Source organism: Cornus florida, unplaced genomic scaffold, assembly GCF_030987335.1.
Source record: "Cornus florida cultivar Cherokee Brave unplaced genomic scaffold, ASM3098733v1 CherokeeBrave_3.0.0_Hap2_Chr06, whole genome shotgun sequence".
NCBI lineage: Eukaryota > Viridiplantae > Streptophyta > Magnoliopsida > Cornales > Cornaceae > Cornus > Cornus florida.
This window is the reverse complement of record NW_026775576.1, coordinates 94,614,032-94,634,511: the sequence shown is the minus strand read 5'-3', so window position 1 is coordinate 94,634,511 and position 20,480 is coordinate 94,614,032. Positions and strand designations below refer to the sequence as shown.

Sequence of the window (20,480 nt, the reverse complement as noted above, 5' to 3'; positions counted from 1 at the left end):
GGTGAATGGTGATTAATTGTCAAAGCAATAATATTCCTGGTTTTTCTTTCCGGATTGAAGGATTGTAACTGTTTGATTTTATGAAGTAAAGCCTTAATTTATTGTGATGAAATAATTTCTCTAAATTAGATTGCTTTTAAACGACACCGCTTTAGGAGGGTAGTAAAGAGCAATACAAACCATATCCCTTATTTTTCCATTTTGGTCTCGGGGGTTTAAACAAAAACCCTAAATTTTGCCGTCGCCGAAGAGGAGTAACACAGAAGATCATGAAGAGAAGATTTTCTCACAGAAAAGCTCGCCGTGTCAACTTACTCCCCGAAGATATCCTTTAATTTCACTTCTCTTTCTTCTGTTCAGATTTTCTCTTTACTTTATTACACTTTGAACCACAATTTTCTCTGCCATTTTTTTTTTTTTTTTTTTGGTAATTTCTTAACCATTTGTCTGTTGATCACGTGACGATGTTGTTGATGAGGGGCTTCAGAAGCCAGATGATGAGATGAATCACTCGCCCGTCGATGAAGATCTTCTCGGAATGGGCAAATATTACTGTTTACATTGCGAGTAATTTTTTTTTTTTTCCTTGTTATAAATGTGTTATGTATCTAAATATACACACATATAGATAATTTCCTCTCTGTATAATATAAACATAAACATTTTCCCTTCTTTGTCGGTGTGATTTGGGTTTCGTTTTAATATGTTGCTTCTTTTGGTTATTTTCTTTAGTCGTTACTTTGCGGATGTGACGATGAGGGATGAGCATTTCAGGACAAATCGACACAAGAAGCGGTGAAATTTTATTTTATTTTCTTTGTTTTTTATTATTTCAATTATTGCATGCCTATCAGTACTTGTTTAATATGAGGTTTTGATGATTGAATTGTAATTTGGCAGCTTTTGTTGATATATATGAGATGATTTTGAGAAAGTTTCTTGTGAAATTACTTGGATAATTGATGCATACATGTACTAGACTGTAGTAGAGTTTTGAGGATCTTATCTAATTCAACCACATTAAGGAATTTCTTATATGCTGATATAGTCTAACTTTATAGTATTATTCTGCATTATATTTGATAGTTCAAGAGATATATATATATATATAGAGAGAGAGAGAGAAAGAGAGAGATAGAGAGAGAGAGAGAGAGAGAGAAAGTAATGATGTCTTGCTCACCAGTGAGCAAGAAATTCATCCGCACCATACATGGTAACCATTGGATGTTAAAAATGTAGTTAACAAAATAACATGACAATCACATTCAACGATTATGAATTTCTTGCTCACCGGTGAGCAAGAGATCATTTATGTATGTATATATATTTATTTATTAGTAACGCCCTCTATGATATATGATGGGCATGATAAATTATGTGAATCAAGTGAAGAGCGTCTTGCGCTATGTTGCTACTTCTATTTTTTAATGGTTTGCTTTTAAGAAGGCTATGATGCTATCTGCTGTTGGGATTTCTCTGATTTTGGATTTTTTTTTTTCCTAGGTTAATGTGGAAAAAAATTTATAAATAAAGAAGTGAATGTACAACTGTACAAGAAAACTAGAAAAGGGATACCTTTGCAAAACAGACAAAGAAACCAACAAAAAAGAGATGAACAGACATGAGTTCAAGGCAGCAAATAAAAATAAACCTAGGCATAGAGCCTCTAAACAATCTAGCAACAACAACAATTCAGTAAAAGAGACTGTAGCAAACACTATCACCACCAAATAGAGCAACTGAAGCAGACCGATAAAACAGCAGAAATAAGAGGCTGCAGCAAAAAAAAAAAAGCCCCACAAACAGGCCAACTGCAGCTGGGCAGCAGAGTAGCATAGTGTGAAAACAGCAGCAAAGGACAGAAGAAGCTAGATTAATGCTAGTGCCCAGGGGTGATAGTTGAGCAATGTCAACTACTGTCACGCCCCGAATCCCAAAGACCTGGTTAATGAGAAACGATAGAAAGAAAAAAGAAAAGAAAATGAATCGAACCCAAACTCGTAACAAACACAACGCGGAAACAACTTACACACCATCAACCCCTAGGGTTACTGAAGCCACAAGCACTATAATAGGTAGTGAACATGGATTCCCCTCCATTAAACATTCATTAAATGCTCCATGAGCATTCAAGAAGGAACAACTTATAAAAACCTCAATTTAACCACGTTCACCTTCAGAACTCACAATAGAGGAAAGAAAGAGAGAGGATAATTTGAAACTTACATCAAATCAACAAGTACCCTTTTTTGTCATCAAACATTCATGGAGCAATTCGTTAATGTTTGGAAAGAAATCGAAGTGAAATAGTCTCATTGCTTCATAAAATAAACTTTGAAACATCATGAAAGAAATTGATAAAAGAGGAAGGAAGGAATTAATTTCTTGTCAACAAGCAGCCCCTTAAAACACCCATTTTCGTACCCAAACCCATTTTAAGTCCCTTTGACATCCATACAATGTCATTCAAGGCCTCGACATCTTCCGATGAAAACCCCTCAGAACCCCCCTGGACCACTCCCTATTGAAGTCCAACCGGTTCCACTTTAACAGACCCAACACCCAAACCTGATGATGTTCTTTGTGGAACCGGTTCCACTTGGGCAGATTGCCCTCCTGCCTTAGAAATTTTGCTGATTCGACCCCAAACTCACCCATAATGATGTCCAACTTGAACCCACCTGCTATAGCAAGCTTTAAAAGCAATAAAATGGAGTAGAAAGAGACCTCAAAACAAAGATTAAATAAGATGTGAACCTTCTCCAACGTCAATTATCAATACTAGGATATAAACACATGCATTTGCCACCATAATTTAAGCATCAACGCAACATCATCCACATGTCCATATACTAAAATCATGAATGAGATTTCTAATTATCAAAAGTGATCAAAATGATGTCTAAAGCATAACATGTCATCATTTAAGCAAGTTCCATCATAGAAGGCAAATAAAAAAGTTTCAAACCATGGCGTCCATTGCCTCATTTACAAGTATTTGTGATAACAAAAGGAACGACAAGATGGTTTAACAATATGAGGGGCCAAGGGTGAAAATCTCAAAGAGAACCTAAGATGGACTTAGGCGGTTCCCTTGCCATTTCTCTCTCCCTGGAATACATAGCATCAAGAGATAACATATCTAAGGTTTAAATACGTCAAGTTTCATAAAAAAGAACACCAAGTTTTACTACATCCGTTTAACACCAAAATTTCCAAAATAGTCTTCATGGTCCCAAGGTGGCCCAAACCTCATCCGTGAGATGCCCCTTGCCTGCAAAATGATATGGTGAGCAAAACTATGCCTAGTAGACAATGGTTAACCCACCCACCCCATTGGTCATGCAAGTCATGCAGCACATCATCATCAAAGTTCATAAAATTCCTATGGGAGCATGCTTTTCAAACATTGTTCATCTACTACCATCAAGCATTATGTACATCTAATATAAGCAATGTAAGGATTAACAATAACAATGGGTCAGTGGCCTAGCGGTATCAGGTCCTAACTTCCCAAAGGGAGGTCAAGGGTTCAAGTCTCAGTGGAGGCACTAAGGAAAAAAAAAATGTAAGGATTAACAATTACTCACAATAGCATCACGTGATAACAAAGACGTAAATGTATCAATTCTCTAAGAATGACCAAAACGAGAAACAGACCTACACTGATGCTTCCCACGATGCATTTCCAATGAAATTTTGAACTCACACATGATGGGATCATATCCCATTTAATGAAAAACCTGAATTGATCGTACTCACGCATCCGAATACGTGTCATGGACGTTGACGAATATTTGTTTTTGTGCCAAGTGTTGTTGGATGTTGACGGCACAGTGGTCTGAAGTATTGTGTGGATGGTTGTTTGCATTCATGGTAATCTTTACAATGCCTGGCATCCTTGCAGATGAGAGAGACAATGGGTGTTTTCAGATAAAATAATATTATATGTTTGTATACGAAGGTTTGGCTAAAATGAGTTTGGTTGGATAAAATTTAAGGTGATGTTTGGTTAGACAATTATAAGGGTGTGTTTGGTTGGACAGAACTAAAAGCCATGTTTGGCTAAACGAGCCTAGCTGAGCTCACCCCTGCTCAAGCTCGACTTGTTTAACAAACGAACTTTTATATTAGACTCAAGCTCGGTTCATATAATAAATGAACGAGCTCGAACGAGCTTCTAGACAATCCAATTCCAAACTTCATGAACATCTCAAATCATTTGTCGCCCTAGATACCTACACTTTGAAGCTCCTGATAACCATATATATGCGCATGCAGTGTTATATATTTTAGAAACAGTTAAATTAATTGGGTTTAAAAAGGTTAATGCTATAGAACCACCAAATGAATTCACCGGGTCTTCTTCTAGTTCTGCATTTGATGCTTGCTGCATTTTCTGTTGTTTTGCTTTTTAAATCAACTTTATTTTGATATTTTCTTCCGCTTTACTAAGTTGTTGCATTCTGATCATTTATTTTTGCTACAATATTTTGCTGTTTAAATTAACTTGTTTTTCTGCTGCATATCCTTTCCTGTTGCTGTTTTTGCTGTAAACTGCATTTTGATGCATATTTTGATCACTTATTTATCTGTATGTTTAAATTAACTTGTTTTTCTGCCACAATCCTTTTCTGCAGTTGTTTTGATGACTGATCATGAATTTTTCGTTGCTATATTTTTCTGTATACTGCATTTTGATGCATTTTTTGATCACTTATTTCTCTGTATTCTAACTGTTGTATTTTGCTATTTAGTAACTTTAAGTACATCTCTCTCTCTCTCTCTCTCTCTCTCTCTCATACATGCCTGCATGCTTATAATGGTCATGTTACATGTTATCAATTTTACATTTATGTTCTCTTGACAATTGACGCTAGGAATGTAGATTCAACTATGCTGGATGAAAGCTCAGCGTCTGATTCCAATGAAATTACTGAAGAAGAAGAAGAAAAAGAAGTAGAAGGAGAAGAAGAAAAAGAAGAAGAAGAAGAAGGTGACGACAAAGCTGCTGAGAGGGATATTGGTTGTTGCAGTAAAAGAATAATGAGAACGTGTGAAAGCTCTCATCAAGGAAATAGGAAACTAATTCAATCCAAGTTGAAAAAGGCAGGGCGCTCAATGGCTGCATGCCTTACTTCTGATCGAGTAGCTAAAGTGCAAAATGGGAAAGGTGGCAAGGTGAAGCAATCATCAATCAAAGATGCCTATAAAAAAAAATTAAGAGATCGAGTGTGTAAGCAATTAGCAAGGTGGATGTATGATGCTGGAATATCATTTGATGCTGTCAATTACGATAGCTTTCCAATCATGATTGAAGCTATTGGACAATATGGCCCAGGTATGAAACCACCCACTTATCATGAAGTGCGGGATTCTCTACTCAAGAAAGAGTTGGAGCACACACAAAACTTGATGAAAGTTCATGAAGAGGATTGGGTAAGAAATGGATGCTCAATTATGGTAGATGTAGGGAAGGACAAGAGGGAGAGGACTATCATTAATTTTTTAGTAAATTGCTCTAAGGGAACCATGTTTATTGAATCCATAGATGCTTCTTCCTATATAGAGCATGATGTAAAAATGTTTCAATTGCTTGATAGATTTGTAAAGCATATTGGTGTAGCCAATGTGGTCCAAGTTATCACAGACACTGCCTCAAGTAACATAGTAGCGGGTAAGAATATCTTACAAGTTTGTTCATTAGTAATATATAGTTTAAATTTCTAATTTTAGTAATTTATTTTTATATTTATTAATTAATGGTATATGGTATTTCTCTAATTTTCTTAATTTTATTTATGTTTTCAATAGGAAGAATCTTGGAAGCAGTGTACCCACACTTATTTTGGTCTCCATGTGCCGCTTATTCTTTAGACTTAATGTTGGAAGACATTGCAAAGTTGCCAAATATTACGAGAACAATAAGACGAGCAATGGTGTTAAATGGTTATATTTACAATCGTGCGGGTGTACTGGACATGATGAGGCATTTCACTGGACGAAAGGAGTTGTTTAGGCCTGCAAAAACCCGGTTTACTACTGCCTTTGTCACATTATCAAGCATTCATCGTCAAAAGGATAACTTGAGAAAGATGTTTACTTCAGAAGATTGGACCACTAGTAAATGGGCAAAAGAGAAGCAGGGTAAAAGGGCAGCTCAAATTGTTTTGATGCCTTCATTTTGGAATAACATATCCTATAGTGTTAAGGTGTCAAATCCTCTTCTTGGTGTACTTAGAATAGTTGAAGGTGAAAAGAAGCCTCCTATGGGATTTATTTACGACGCTATGAAAAGGGCCAAAGAAACTATTGCTACTGCTTCCAGAGGGAATGAAGGAAAGTACAAGGACATTTTTGAAATTATCAATAGGAGGTGGGAAATTCAACTCCATCGTCCTTTGCATGTAGCTGGATATATTTTGAACCCTGAATTCTTTTATGCAAATCGAAGTATTCAGCGGGATAAAGAGGCTCTGATGTGTTTGTATAAATGCATAGAAAGATTGGTCCCAAGTGTTGACGTGCAAGACAAAATTTCTGAAGAGTTGATTTTATATACGAACGCTGAGGGTCTTTTTGGGACAAGTATGGCTATTAGACAGAGATGTACAAGGGCACCAGGTAAATTACATTACAAATCATTTTCTAATTATTAATCTTTTCATCAATAGAATGTTTACTAACAAATTGTAATCAACAGCTAAATGGTGGGATTCATATGGTTCTTTAACTCCGCATTTGCAAAAGTTTGCATTAAAAGTTCTTAGCCTCACTTGTAGTGCATCTGGCTGTGAAAGATATTGGAGTACATTTGAACATGTGAGCAACAAGATTGTGATTAACTTTGTATTTTGCTTGCCAATTTGAAAGAGCACCCCTTCCCTCCACACCCCCACAACACACACACAAAGAAGTGGCATTTAAATTTCAAAAATTTTTTGGTTTTAATTTTTTAGGCTTACTGTTTATCTTTGAATATTTTGCAGCTTCATAACAAGAAGAGAAACATGGTAGCTCAGAGTCGTTTAAATGATCTGGTGTTCATCAAGTATAATAGAGCATTGAGATGTCGATATAATATGCGTGACAGCATTGATCCTATCTCCGTAAAAGACATCGATGATAGCAATGAGTGGTTGATTGAAAGGATTCATGGTGATTCACATAGAAATGAGGAAGAGGCAAAATCGGAGGAGACAGATGAGGAAGAAGAGGAAGATCCTGAAGGTTATGAATCTTACAGTTACAATGAGGGGGAAGAGGCAAATTGGGGAAAGGAGACAGAAGAGGAAGATCCCGAGGGTTATAAATCTAATAATGAGGTGGAAGATGATGATGTTATGTCCGATGAAGAGGATAGTTTTTGGGTCTAGTAGGTCATCATGCGGTAAGGAGTGGAAGCCTTTGATTCAATATTTATGCTTTAATTTTCGTGCTTTTTTAAGCGTTTTAACTCTTGGTTTTCTAATGTATGGATATTTCTTCCATTCTTGAATATTTGAATTTGAATGATAATTTACTATGAAGCACAGACACGCCCATAAGGGGTGCCGTACCAGTGTCGGACACGGCAAAGGATATGCCAGACACGCCGGAGACAAGCCTGTTCGTTTTTTTTTTTTTTTGAAAAGTGTGTTTTTATATATAAATATATATGCATGTGTATTCATTCACTGAGATCTATTAAGTGAGATGACTGATCTAGAAATCTAAAATAGATGAAGAGATTTAGGGAATGACTGAGCAACCACAGGGGGAAAAAAAGAACAAAGAGCAAGATCTTTTGTGGGTGTTGAGCTTTACCGGCGAAAAAGAGGAACAACCTCTTATTTTCCATCCAAAGCTTCATCAGAACTCTTGGCTTAACTGAATGATAGAGAAAGGGAGAGAGGTGGAGTAGATGATGAAGAGAGAAGTGAACCACGTGTGGAGGGAGAAATGGGATAGGATCGAGATTGTTACCTTATCATCTTAAAAGGTGTGTTAAAAAAACAAATAAATTAAAAAGTATATATGTTTGGTTATAAAGATAGCTTATTCAACTGTTGGATATAAACTTATATTTTAATAAAATTTGAACTTATGATTTTTATGTTTTTTAAGAGTAGTAGGGATTATTTGGTTAGCCTAATTTAAATATAAATAAAAAATTAAATAAAAATAAAAATATATATATTATTATTTTATTGCCATATCCTTGTTGTGTCCGTGTCCTATTTTTTTAAAATTTGCCGTATCGCCGTATCCGTGTCGTGTCGTGTCGTACCGGTGTCCCGTGTCTCTATCCGTGCTTCATAGATAATTTATAATGTGAAATTCTGGATTATTTGCATGTCCTTTCTTTAAAATGCCATGTTCTTGACTGTTAATAGCAGCGAATCTTGGGACTATCTACCATTTATTTAAAATTAATGTAATTGTACTATTCCATTGTTGCAAATTTACAATCCTGTATGTATGTGATTTTAGCATGTTCTATACAACAATGCAACTTTAATCACTCAGGCTTTACCCTCACCTTGTGCCTAGGCTCTAAGGAGGCTTTGGCACCTTAGCACAGTTTGCGCCTTTGATAACTATGCATTAAAGAAATTTTTTGCCCCGCTTTCTCGTGTGTTCAATTATCTTCTTCCAAACCCTTTATAAAACACTTCTAATTTTAAACATTTAAAACTAACTACAGCACTTGAAAAGGATTTGCAATTCAGTTCCTTAAAAATCAATATATGTTAGTGAAATAAGTTTGTCCCTAGTCATCTTGAAACCTTGAGTGCAATAAATTTCTCATATAATTCAGTGTTTTTTGTGTAGTCATTTTGGTTTTGTCAGGTGATGATAATAAGAATGATATTTTCATGTTTGGTTCAACTTTTTACGTATGCATTACAGTGACAACATACAAATACTTCTTTTGTATTTAGTTATTTATGATTCCTCATTCTTAAATCATTATGTAAATATGTGAAATAAAGATGATAGTTTTGTTTTGCAGTAGTGACGTAAAAAAGTGCATGAGTGTTCGATGGTTGTTGCAACCTTAAAAAATTAATAACCTCGGTTTTTTGCATTTTGTTGCTAATGTTAGTTACACACATGCACCAGTGATATTGCTTCCGTGTTTGAACCGTGCTGTGTTAGTGTACCGATAGTAGATGACTGTGGATCCTGGTTGTCTCATTTCTAATTGGGCCTAGCACTTGTGGTGGTAGAAGTAGCAGCAATAGTAGGAAATGAAAAGGAGCAATTGGGAGTGTGATTTATTCTTAAGCATTTTGCCTATTTTTTGTAATTCAGTATTAGTGGGTAGTAGTTGTGGAGAAAGATCATTGACCTTGGCTGGTTGCTTAAAAGTATTTGGATAGCCTTGTGTACTATTGCCCAGACCTGAAGCACTTGAAAAAGGTTTTTTTTTTGCTAATTGATACTCACCCGTTTGCATTCCAACCTTAGACCTGATGCCTCACGAGGCACCAGGGCCAAGTGACTTACCCACTTGAGCCAATCCCTTGGGGTCACTTGAATAAGTTTTTCTAAATAGGGCGTGCATTACTCATAGTACAAAGAATTATAGCCAATATTATGTGGGCCAAGGAGGAATTGTAGTAAAAGTGGAAGGGTTTGGTAAAGGAGTATGTGGTAGTGAAATCTCTTGATGATCTCCTTTCCCAATTGGGCATAGGGAATTCCAATTGACTTGTTCTCTCTACTTTTGTAATTCCAGTTAGGAAAAGTGACAGTTTACATTGAGGGTAAAACTAGAGGAGGAGGAAGACCAAAGTTAATGTGGATTGGCTGATGTGCGGAATGGAAACATAGGATTCATGTAGCCGACCGACCCCAAGTAGTTGGGAAAATGGCTTGGTTATTCTTGTAGTAGTGGCTATGATGATTGTTATCACTGCTTTTGTAATTCCATTTAGGCTGGCTAATAGAATTGGGTATCATGATGGTTATTTGAACATCTTGATAAAAAATTTGATGTTGGAAGGAACTTAGGAATTCCAGTTAAGTTGTTCATACTACTTTTGTAATTTCATTTAGGCTGAGTGTAGTGGCTATGATGATGATTATTAGAACTTCTTGATATAAGTTATGATGGTGGAAGGATCTTGGATTTCTCCTTGAACATTCAGCCCTCAAAATTGATCGAATAACTTGCTCTTGATTTTTTGTTTCTCGTGGGGAAGTAATAGTTGTTAAAGGCCTTTAGTCAACTTTTTGGCTGACTGGGCAAAATACATGTTTCTACTTTTGTAGTTCCATATGGATTTAGATCGGAGAGTATCCATGTGGGAAAGTAGATTTTCCTTGTAATATTTTAAAAAATTTGTACACTATTGTCTTTTCACTGTAGTGATATAAATTTTAAAAAACCACTTACTGTTTTCCTTTGTTCAACTTATTGGTTAGGTAAAAAATGTGTTTTTATCCTTCTTGTCTCCGGGTTTCTACTCGGGTGTGAGATCATCTGTCTAATTTTAACTAGTGGAGTAATTCATGCCTATCATATTTTATATTATTAGCATAGAGGATATTTAGTATGACCCTACTGTTGTACTGTTGATGCAGTGTAAAGCAAATGATGGTGCCTGCACTACATACCTAACTCGATGCCGACCTAGCTTCTGTGATGGGAATGCCACATAATGGTCCAAAGCCAATGTCGATGTGAGCTCAATGGATGATTGTCTTATGTGTTGGTAGCTTGAGGATTGCTCTCTTGGTGCTGGAAGATTTTGTTTTGAATTTGTAATGTAAGAATGATCTTTCCTGTCACAGTTACTTTTATGAAATTATGATAAAATGATCTATCTTGTCACAGTTACTTTTTATGTCGGCAAAGCTACTACTAAAAATTAATCAATATTCTGGTTGGTTTGCTCATTTGCTATTTCTAACTATTTTAGTTCTTCGGAGTAGTTGGTTCACTCTTCAATATCTCAGTTTCTTAATATTCAGGACAATGCTTTAAAATAACATATAGCACCAGTGATTATGTATTTACCCATGCTTAAATTCTTGACACTTTGAATTAGTTGCTTCATTAGCGTAATGCTATATTCCGCTTTGCCAAACAATTTGTTATTGCCAAATTTTTTTTTTTCCCATCCTCTTTCCTCATTTTGGGGCTCTGTTTTTAGGGTATGGCTCTGTTATTTTTCATGTTATAATTGTAAATTTGGCAGGCAGTGGAGAACTTAACCCGATAAACAATGTACTTATTCTGGCTTATTAGTCAAATAATTCTCAAACCTGATACTATTATTTGTTGTCTTGTGAACATAGTGCCAACCTCATCTGTTGCTGGAGGGAAGGGTTAGGTTGGGATAAAAGTCAACATGTTTGGCCTTAGTCTTGGGGGTTGGGCATCATTTTATGCAAACTCCCCATTTTTTGGCCTTGGTCTTTGGATGGCATGCTTGATTAAGGATGTTTTAAATGTATCTGGACACAAATCAACATGGGAACAATCTGTTGTGGGAATCTGTCTTGTTACTCAATTTATGTTCGTTTTCAATGGTGGTTGAGTATTTGTCTGTTTTCTGTGTATTTATTTTTGTCAGGCCATCTAATTAAAAATAAATAAATAAATAAAATGTATGATGTCTTAGAAGCAGGTAAGCCTTGCATGGTTGATTTTATGCTCCAATTTTTGGCTGTTCTAGTTGATTTAATATGTCTATCCCAACTTCTCTACTGCTAAAAGAATCTTTGTACCTTATATTCTCTATACTCTGTTGGTTAAAGATGCTTTGTTGAAAATTGAGGTTCAAAGCTCTGTCGGTCGATTTAGGTTTTATTAGTCTTGAATCTGGATACCAAATTTATATTGGAAACTGCTACATTTAAAAGATTTTTTTAAAAAATAGTTGTTATAGAGTATGGTACATATTATGCTGCTAGTACAATGAAAATGGAGCTTCTCTAATCCCATTTTCTAGAGTATAAAGCTTACAAATACCAAACAGGGCCTTGATTTAACTTTGTGAACTGTAAAGTTTTACTCAAGCCAAATGATCACTTGTTTCTTTTGTTCAGATTTTCCCGGGCTTGAAAAAATAAGGCTAGTACACTTGATGCCATTATTTGGCTGGGGATGGGTTCTGATACGATCTGTCTCTCTCGTGGGATCCAACATCGAGCGTCTACACAGTTAGGAAGTATCTTCACAAACTTCTTTTTCGATGGTCACTGAGTGACTTCTAAAACAATGTCAAAAGTTAAATCTTTCACAAATCTTCTTCCTCCAACATTCATTGTGCATAGGAATAGGATGGATTTCGGATAATATGAATGTGCACTCATCTTTACGCCACTAAAACCAATCCATTCGTGGCCACTAACGTCGCTATACTAACAAAGAGATTAGGCATGGCCTACCCTGTCCTTTTACTTTTATCAGCGGACACCATTCCCAAACAACCTCATATCTCTGTCATTTTCCAATTCACTGTCCTTTCTTTCCTCCATACACATACACATCCACCACCAGCTACTGTTGGAAGTGTTGTATGATCATTTCCCTTTCCTTTGTCTTGTTTCTTCACTCAATTCCATTCAGGGTCTCTATCCGCCTTTTTGAAGGCTCCTTGGCATGTGCAATCCACCCAAGTCAATAAAGCTGTTCGCTCTCCCTTTACACATCTACAATCACTTTCATCGTAAATATAAAAGAAGATACCCCAGACATTATCAAAATATGATGTTTCAATATCATTTTTTACGGATTGTGACGTACAAATTTGTCCAATACTCTGAAACCATAAAGCCCATTTCTACACAATTAATGTGAGAAAGTGGTGGAACTCTTACATGTTTGGTCACTGTTGCATTCAAACTACACGCACACTGAGCATAGTTAATATCTATCCCAGAATCCCATTCCTTTTATGCTTGAATTGACACAAGTAGAGAGTTGGGCCTATTTGGATAAGCATGTCAACTTGTAGATTATTATGTTTGGTCCCACCCTAACCCCCTTTTTTTCCATCACTTTCTCAAGGGAAAGAACAAAAAAGTTGCAAGAGGGATGTCTCGGTGTCCAACAAGAACTCTTAGACGATAATCAATTAGATAGAGTCTCTCCTTTTAAAGTGTTTGAAGTTCAACGATTGTCCCCTCAGTCGGTTATAATGATGAGTGTAAATACAATACATTCATAAATCCTTAGAAATCCTAAAAGTGGTGACAAGAATAAGATAATATGAAAGAGGGTTAATCAAAATGAGGACATATATTATAATAAATTTGGATAATACATATACTATACTACTATACCAAAATGGAAAACAGAAACCAGAAAATCCAAAAAAAATCATCCAGTGGTATAAGAGATGTACTCCTCCTCAATAGTAGTATTTTCTTTTTCACCTTACTTGCCTTCTCCCTCCTCATCTTTTCTGGGGCTGGGGCTGGGGCGTAACGAAGAGGTTGAGCCTGATGCCATATTCACAGCCTGCCCATGTGTGAACCTTTGTAACTGTATCATACGGGCGTAACACCCATCAGGATGGTTTTTCACTAGGTGTGAGTGAGAACCTTGTTCCACCACTTTTCCATCATCTAGCACAGCAATGACATGGGCATTTCTTATGGTTGATAGCCTGTGTGCAACCACAATTGTTGTCTTTCCCGAGCAAGCACGCTCCAGAGCCTCTTGTACGCACTTCTCTGACTCGGCATCAAGTGCACTTGTGGCTTCATCCAGCAGCATTACCTCTGCCTTCCTCATGAAAGCGCGAGCAATTGCAATTCTTTGCTTTTGTCCACCAGACAGTTGAACTCCCCTCTCGCCAACATATGTTTTGTAGCCATCAGGCAATGATGATATGAACTTGTGGGCATTTGCTAAATTTGCTGCCTCAATTATCTCAGCCTCGGTTGCTGACTCGTGCCCATAAGCAATGTTTTCGTAAATGGTTGTAGCAAAGAGACACGGCTCCTGAGGGACCATGGCAATGTGCTTTCGAAGTGACTTGAGATTGTATTTTCGAATGTCCTTCCCATCGATCACGACCCTCCCAGATGATGGCTCGTAGAATCGCTGTATAAGTGCAATGACTGAGCTCTTGCCACAGCCACTAGGTCCTACAAGGGCAAGAGTCTTGCCAGCTCGTGCACGAAGAGTGAGGTCACGGAAGATAGGCACATCAGGGCGAGAGGGATAAGAAAAGTCTACATGCTTGAGCTCCACTTCCCCACGAAGGCGGTCAGGTACTTGGGTGGCATCTGAATCATCAGGCTCAATTTCAGTTTTGCGGTCAAGGAGATCAAAAACTGATCGCATGGCTCGACCACCCTTAATGAAGTCAGGGGCTAGGGTCAATGTTTCTGCTGCACCATTGGCGGAGACCATGAGGACCATGAAAACTTGAATGGTCTTTGAGAAATCAGAGATCCTATGCTTTACAAGCCATGACGCATACCAAAGACCAAGAGCATAGGAAGCATAAAGTAAGAACTGGGCTATCCCAAATCCACTTCCAGCAATCTGACCCTTCCAGAAGCAACGTCGTAATGGAGTTTGAAGGCTGGTGGTGAAAAGGGTGACGATTTTTGATTCTGAATTGAAGGCAGCAACTGTTCTTACATTAGCCACAGCCTCCGCTGCTAGTTGTGTGCCTTTGGCATGTGCAGCTTCTAGGTCTCCCGAGAAACCAGTCATGAACATTTTCTGTCAAAAAATAACGGGGAAAGTGAATAGTCGGAGTTTTCATAATGCATAATAATTTCATATAAACCCCACAGTGCTGGTTATGCAATTAGCAGTGTGACAAGACTCTCTAATGTTTCAAACAAAGTGATTTTCAACTATTTACAAAAGTTCAAATTACATGAATTCCGAGATGCAGTTTAACTGCCTATTTTGCTAGATTATTTCATATTGCTAATTCCAGTTTACCATTAGCTTCTCAATCATTTCTCAGAATGCATGTTCTTAGGATTCAAATGAGGAAAACATACCTGCAAAACAGTGGCTGCAACAACGACAGGGAAAACGGCCACAAGGACAAGGGCTAGCCGCCACTGCAAAACAAACCCTACAGTGCAGGCAACTAGCATGAGTGCTGAGTTTTGCATTATCACTGAAATGCGGTCTCCAATGGCTGATCTAACATTGTTGGCATCAAGAGCCAGCCTTGCTGCAACTCTAGAACTCTCATTTTCCTCCTGATCAAACCATGCCATTTCATTTTTTAACACTGCTGCCAGCATTTTCTCCCTCACACGTTTCGTTAGATTTTCTCCCACAACATCCCAGAAGAAATGCTGTAGCGTGTTGAAAATAAGTGCAGCAGATGAAACCCCAATTAAAAGATAGCAGTATTTTCCAATTTCTCTTCTCATGTAAGCATGGTCTTGATTGTAGTAAACACTTAGGACAGCACTCAGAACGTATGCAAAGAAGGCACTGAGTGAGCCACAAACAATGGAGCCTATAGAACCAACTAGGGCATATGCCCATTCAGGAGAGTTCATTTTTGCAAGGCGCCAGAAAGAACTAGCCTGCTCCTTGAATGGAAGCTTTTCAAGCCGATAATTTGGGTATGTGGAATCCATGGACAGGCTAAAGTCAGAAGTAGAGAAGTCAGATAGCCGGCGTGAATATGGTGATCGGCCATAGGAGGAGTTTCGGGCAATTATTGGTGAGCTTACCGAGTTCCTGGCACTAGAAGGCCTGCAACGGATAAACTGTGTTAAGCAACTAATAATCAACTTGGTACATATCATTATACATTTAAGATTATTAGAAATGCTGATAATACACAGTTTCTTAGTTCGAAATGGATATTCAAGATTGCCAAAATAGAGTCAAAGTTGGTGAAGCTACCTTGCACTACTCTTTCTGGCATTGTTGAGAGCAGTTTCATGAGCCATTTCTTGCATTCGGATAAGCTTGGCATAGACACTGTTGTCTCCTTTGGCAATGAGCTCATCATGCGTTCCAATTTCAGAAACACTACCCTGCTGGAGTACAGCCACAAGATCAGCCTTACGGATAGTGGAGAGGCGGTGAGCAATGACAAGAGTGGTCCTCCCAATCATGAATCGATCAAGAGCCTCTTGCACTAGCTTTTCTGATTCAGAGTCCAATGCACTTGTTGCCTCATCTAAAAGCAGGATTGCTGGGTTTTTTAGCATTGCCCTTGCTATAGCTATTCTCTGCTTCTGCCCACCTGAGAGTTGCAATCCTCTCTCGCCCACCTGCCATTTTCAATTGCTTTAGTCCATTGTATTTTTAGTTGTGATTTCTCCCCAAAATCTGTACATTTCATTTGGTTACAAAGAGAACAGTAAAGTAACAAGAACTTGGATTTTTAACAGGACTAGATTTGTTTTTTATTTTTTATTTTTTCTCACCAAGTAAAATAGCAGGAGTAGATTGGACTAAGGCAATTTTTTTTCTATCACTTTCCCCTTTTCGAACGATTACTCAGGTGATCATTCAAAGAATGAATTACTTCTCTATTCGCGTGACATGCTACCAGGCGCGTATGTAGGTCTTTTGCATTTATTTTCTAATTAGAAATTAAAATTTACTTTATATAAAACAAAATCTTGCTTAAATGAATGAATTTACTTCATAATTTTAGACTACTACCTGTTTATTATCGATTTCATCCTCATTTTCAATATAGCAGACACCCCATCTGCCTCCTATGAGTTCCATAAAGTATCTGGTAGTAATTTAATTTTGTGGGCTATCCTTATTATTATAACCTTTAATGAACCCTACATGTTCTGCATTCCTACTGTTTTCTATAGTATTTGTTTCTGCTCTTTTGTCTCCTTGCCAGTATCAAGTTGCCATTATCTAATCAATATTATCTATCCCCTTCTAACCCCCTCTGAGTTAATTGACATATCAACTAGTTCTTAATATTTGTGGGGTTGTTCTCACTATTAGTATAATCTTTGACCAATTCTCATGGAACTCATTTTCTATTATATTTTCTAGTATATATATCTTTCTATTCTGGTGCCCTCTCCCCATCTTATTTAGTTTAAGTCTTTGTTTCTGCATGAATAAATAAAACCCAGTGTACATCTGCACATGCATGGTTGACTGAAACCATGTTACCTTTTTTTTAAAGGCATGACCAAACACCTCCCCACATTGACTTTAAAAGAAGTTAGGTTGTTTGTTGACCAAATAAGCCATCATGTCTTTAATGCTAGCCATAGGAAGCCAGAAAAGAGGGGAAAAAAAAAAAAAAAAAAAAATCTAACTTCAGAAAGCCCTTATTTCAAGATCCATGACTATTTTCACCTTTAAGACAGTGACCAACTGAACTTCTACATCTACATTCTACAGTAACTCCTCTAGTACAATGTAAAAAAGATTTTACCATTTAATTGAAAACATCATATGCAAAGAGTTAAAGTGTTCTCTTTAAGATCTTTATACCAAACGAATTTAGTTCTATGATATTTATACATAATTTAACTTCTAAGATTGCTCATGCCACCTTTTTGTCAACCAATCTCTATGTTAATGTCTCAATTCGCTAACCTGCGTGTCGTAGCCATCTGGAAGCTTGACAATGAATGAATGGGCGTTGGCGACTCGGGCGGCTTCTTCTATCTCACCTAGAGATGCATCAGGCCTACCCAAGAGTATGTTCTCTTTAATGGTGGTAGCAAACAGAGCAGGCTCTTGGCTCACAAGTCCAATTTGCTGCCTCAGCCATTTCAGCTTTAGTGTCTTAATGTCATGCCCATCCAAAAGAACTTGTCCTGCACATCTTCTATTTATTAACAGATTTTCATTCTGTGATAGCATCCACAAAGATAGCAAAATGGACCACATAACTCACGAGCAGAAATAACTTCAGTGGCAGGAATACATTAAATTTTTATCTACTCACAAATCATACTGATTGTGCATATATGTAGTAGTATTATTTACCAGAGGTAGGATCATAGAATCTCTCAATGAGGGAAACCACAGTGCTTTTGCCAGAGCCACTACTTCCAACCAAAGCTATGGTCTTCCCGGCAGTGACGCTTAGAGAGAAATCGTTAAGAACCCGAACATCCGGCCTTGATGGGTAGGCAAAATCAACATTTTTCAGCTCTATTTGTCCAGTTATGGTGTCCAACTCCAAACCCGATTCAGTATTTCGATCAATACTCGGTTTGTGGTCGATTATTTGGAAGATTTTTGCAGCTGCAACCTTTGCCTTGGCAAATGCAGCCATGCTCGGAGCTGACTGTCCCAAAGCTCTGTTCACAACCAAAACATATTTTTGAGCAACAAAACTCAATTGGAGATGTAGGATTGAAGTAAAGTAACAGAGTACTTACAGTCCACCTATCATAACAGAGAACATTGTGGCAATGGCAAGTCCTCCATTAGTGAAATGGTGCCTAACCAGATAACCCCCGTACCAGAGCAGAAGTGCATAACAACAAAAAACAGTGAAGTAAGTTGCTCCCAATCCCAATCCTTTAGCAAAACCACACTTATATCCGATTCTTTGAGCGACCTTCAATGCTCGTGAATAAGATTCTATTGCTTTTGATTCACCAACAAATGCCAAAACCGTCCGAATTTGAAGTATAGTCTGCAATTTGGCTAGAATTAGAAACACCCAAATGTCCAAACACAGAAAATTTACTCTGAATCAACCAAGTCTAGTTTCATTTTGCCACAAACCCAAGAAAGAAACACACAAAATACTGAAAAATTTCGATTTCTCTTACCTGTTCTACAATGTTTCCTGCGTGTGAAAGAGCTTGTTGGCTTCTGGCAGAGAGCTTGGATAATGTGGTGGTGTGGATGCCTCCAATTACAGCTATGAGTGGAACCACAGCGAGAGTGACCAGAGCTAATTGCCACACAGCAGTGAAACCCACCACAAATCCAGAAACAAATGTTGCCATATAGTGTATGAAATTACCCAACTGCGCAAAACATCAAACACAGACTGTTCATCGCTTAATTCAGCAAAAAACATCAAAAGACTAACATTAGTGCAAATTGGGTTTTTCTTCACCTTCTCGCTAATGGCGTCCTGGACCATCACTGCTTCTGTGTTAATCGCAAAAACGACGTCGGATGATCGAACCTCTGTATCAAAGTATTGAATGTCTTGGTTCAAAGCAGCTTCTAAGTACTTGATTCTCATCTTCGTCGATTGTCTCTCTCCGGTCCACATCCAACACGATATCTCTGCAACCCATTTGAGTTCATGCAATTTCAGTGAAAATTTCGTTACCGAAATCAAAACCAAGATGAAAATTCACACAAAATTCAAACTCACCTGCCCATGAAGACGCCCATATTGCAGCTCCAACAACAAGAAAGTAAAATGCATACTGCGAATTCACAAAGAAACCAATAAAATTACATACATATATATACGGCGGTGGATATGTAAATGATTGTGAATTCTTTTTACCTTTACAACTTCGTCTACCATCTTATCTACATCGTTTATATTGGAGCCGAAAGAATTGACGAGATCGGCGAAGAATCGAAGAAACAAAGGCAAAGAACAGCCATGGACAAAGGCACCAACTGACCCAATTGCCATGAGAATATAGTCCAACTTATCTGCAAATCTGAAGAGCTCAAAGAACCCAACTGACGGTGGAGTTGAACCAGGCTTCTCTCCATCACCGCCATCTTTCTTTCCTTCAGGTGCCTCCATTTCTCTTCTCTCTCCTCCTCCTCCTCCTACTCTGTTTTCTCTCTCTACAGAGGACCCTTCACTCTTTTTTGCTTCTTCTTGTTGTGTGTCTGTTGCTGTTGTTGTTGTTGTGGTTGTTGGGTTGGCTTTAAAGGAGGGGTCTGAGTCTGAATGAGCTGACACAAGTTCAAGGCCTTGCATTTCGGACCATTTCCACTGCTAAATCGGTTTTATCCCCTGAGAATCTTGTGACATTGCTTTGCAATTACAAACAAAACCACCACCACGTTCTTTAACTTTATCTCTCTAAAACTTTGTTGCTCATTTCTCTCTCTAGAATTTACTCCCACTCCCATTTGTTTAACATGTCCCGGAAATTGGAATGAAACGACTCAAGTATAGAGAGAAGTTTTTTACGGTGTTAGGTGGGTCTCTGCAGTTGCTTCTTGTGTAAAACACACACAGAAGTCTAGAGAGAGAAAGTTGAGGGAAGAGAGAGAGTGCGTGGGTGTGTTTCCCCCGACAAATAATACTGTGTGAGCTAGTGTATGAAAACTTGAGATTGGGTTTTTGACCGAAACAGATTCGAAGTGGAAGTGATATACATAAATATATATATATTTTCAATTTTCAGAAACAGTAATTTTAAGTGTTGAAGATTTGGCTTCTTCAACAAGTTAAAATTGTAAATGCTTGTGAAAGAAAGCTGACGTTGATGTTTAAACCAAAACATTTTGTCTGTCTCCTTTAAATCCGGCGGATTTTCTTTTCACTGTACAATTCTATTTTTAACATCCATGTGTCTGACTATCTATGTGTGATATATATACATATATACTA

At 37.6% G+C, this 20,480-nt stretch overlaps 2 protein-coding genes across 3 annotated transcripts; one reads left to right on the top strand and one right to left on the bottom strand.

Moving 5' to 3' along the window:
- Positions 1-176: 176 nt before the first annotated feature.
- Positions 177-10,887, top strand: LOC132313007 (uncharacterized). Of its 2 annotated transcripts, XM_059811608.1 has the most exons (8): positions 177-324; positions 459-567; positions 733-795; positions 4,881-5,677; positions 5,815-6,624; positions 6,704-6,822; positions 6,990-7,390; positions 10,573-10,887. In XM_059811608.1, the coding sequence occupies exons 1-7, from the start codon at positions 270-272 to the stop codon at positions 7,374-7,376; spliced, it is 2,340 nt and encodes a 779-aa protein (XP_059667591.1). In that variant the 5' UTR covers positions 177-269; the 3' UTR covers positions 7,377-7,390; positions 10,573-10,887. The 2 variants fall into 2 exon arrangements, with proteins under 2 accessions (XP_059667591.1, XP_059667593.1); XM_059811610.1 differs by lacking the exon at positions 177-324 and having other exon boundaries at positions 4,889-5,677.
- A 2,331-nt stretch (positions 10,888-13,218) lies between these two features.
- LOC132313006 (ABC transporter B family member 1-like) lies at positions 13,219-20,223 on the bottom strand. The gene is made up of 10 exons (XM_059811607.1): positions 19,410-20,223; positions 19,272-19,326; positions 19,005-19,180; positions 18,712-18,912; positions 18,313-18,572; positions 17,915-18,231; positions 17,519-17,742; positions 15,836-16,209; positions 14,968-15,682; positions 13,219-14,677 (listed from the first exon to the last, which is right to left on the bottom strand). Exons 1-10 carry the CDS (start codon positions 19,839-19,841, stop codon positions 13,376-13,378), a joined length of 4,056 nt encoding a protein of 1,351 aa, XP_059667590.1. The 5' UTR covers positions 19,842-20,223; the 3' UTR covers positions 13,219-13,375.
- Positions 20,224-20,480: the final 257 nt, after the last annotated feature.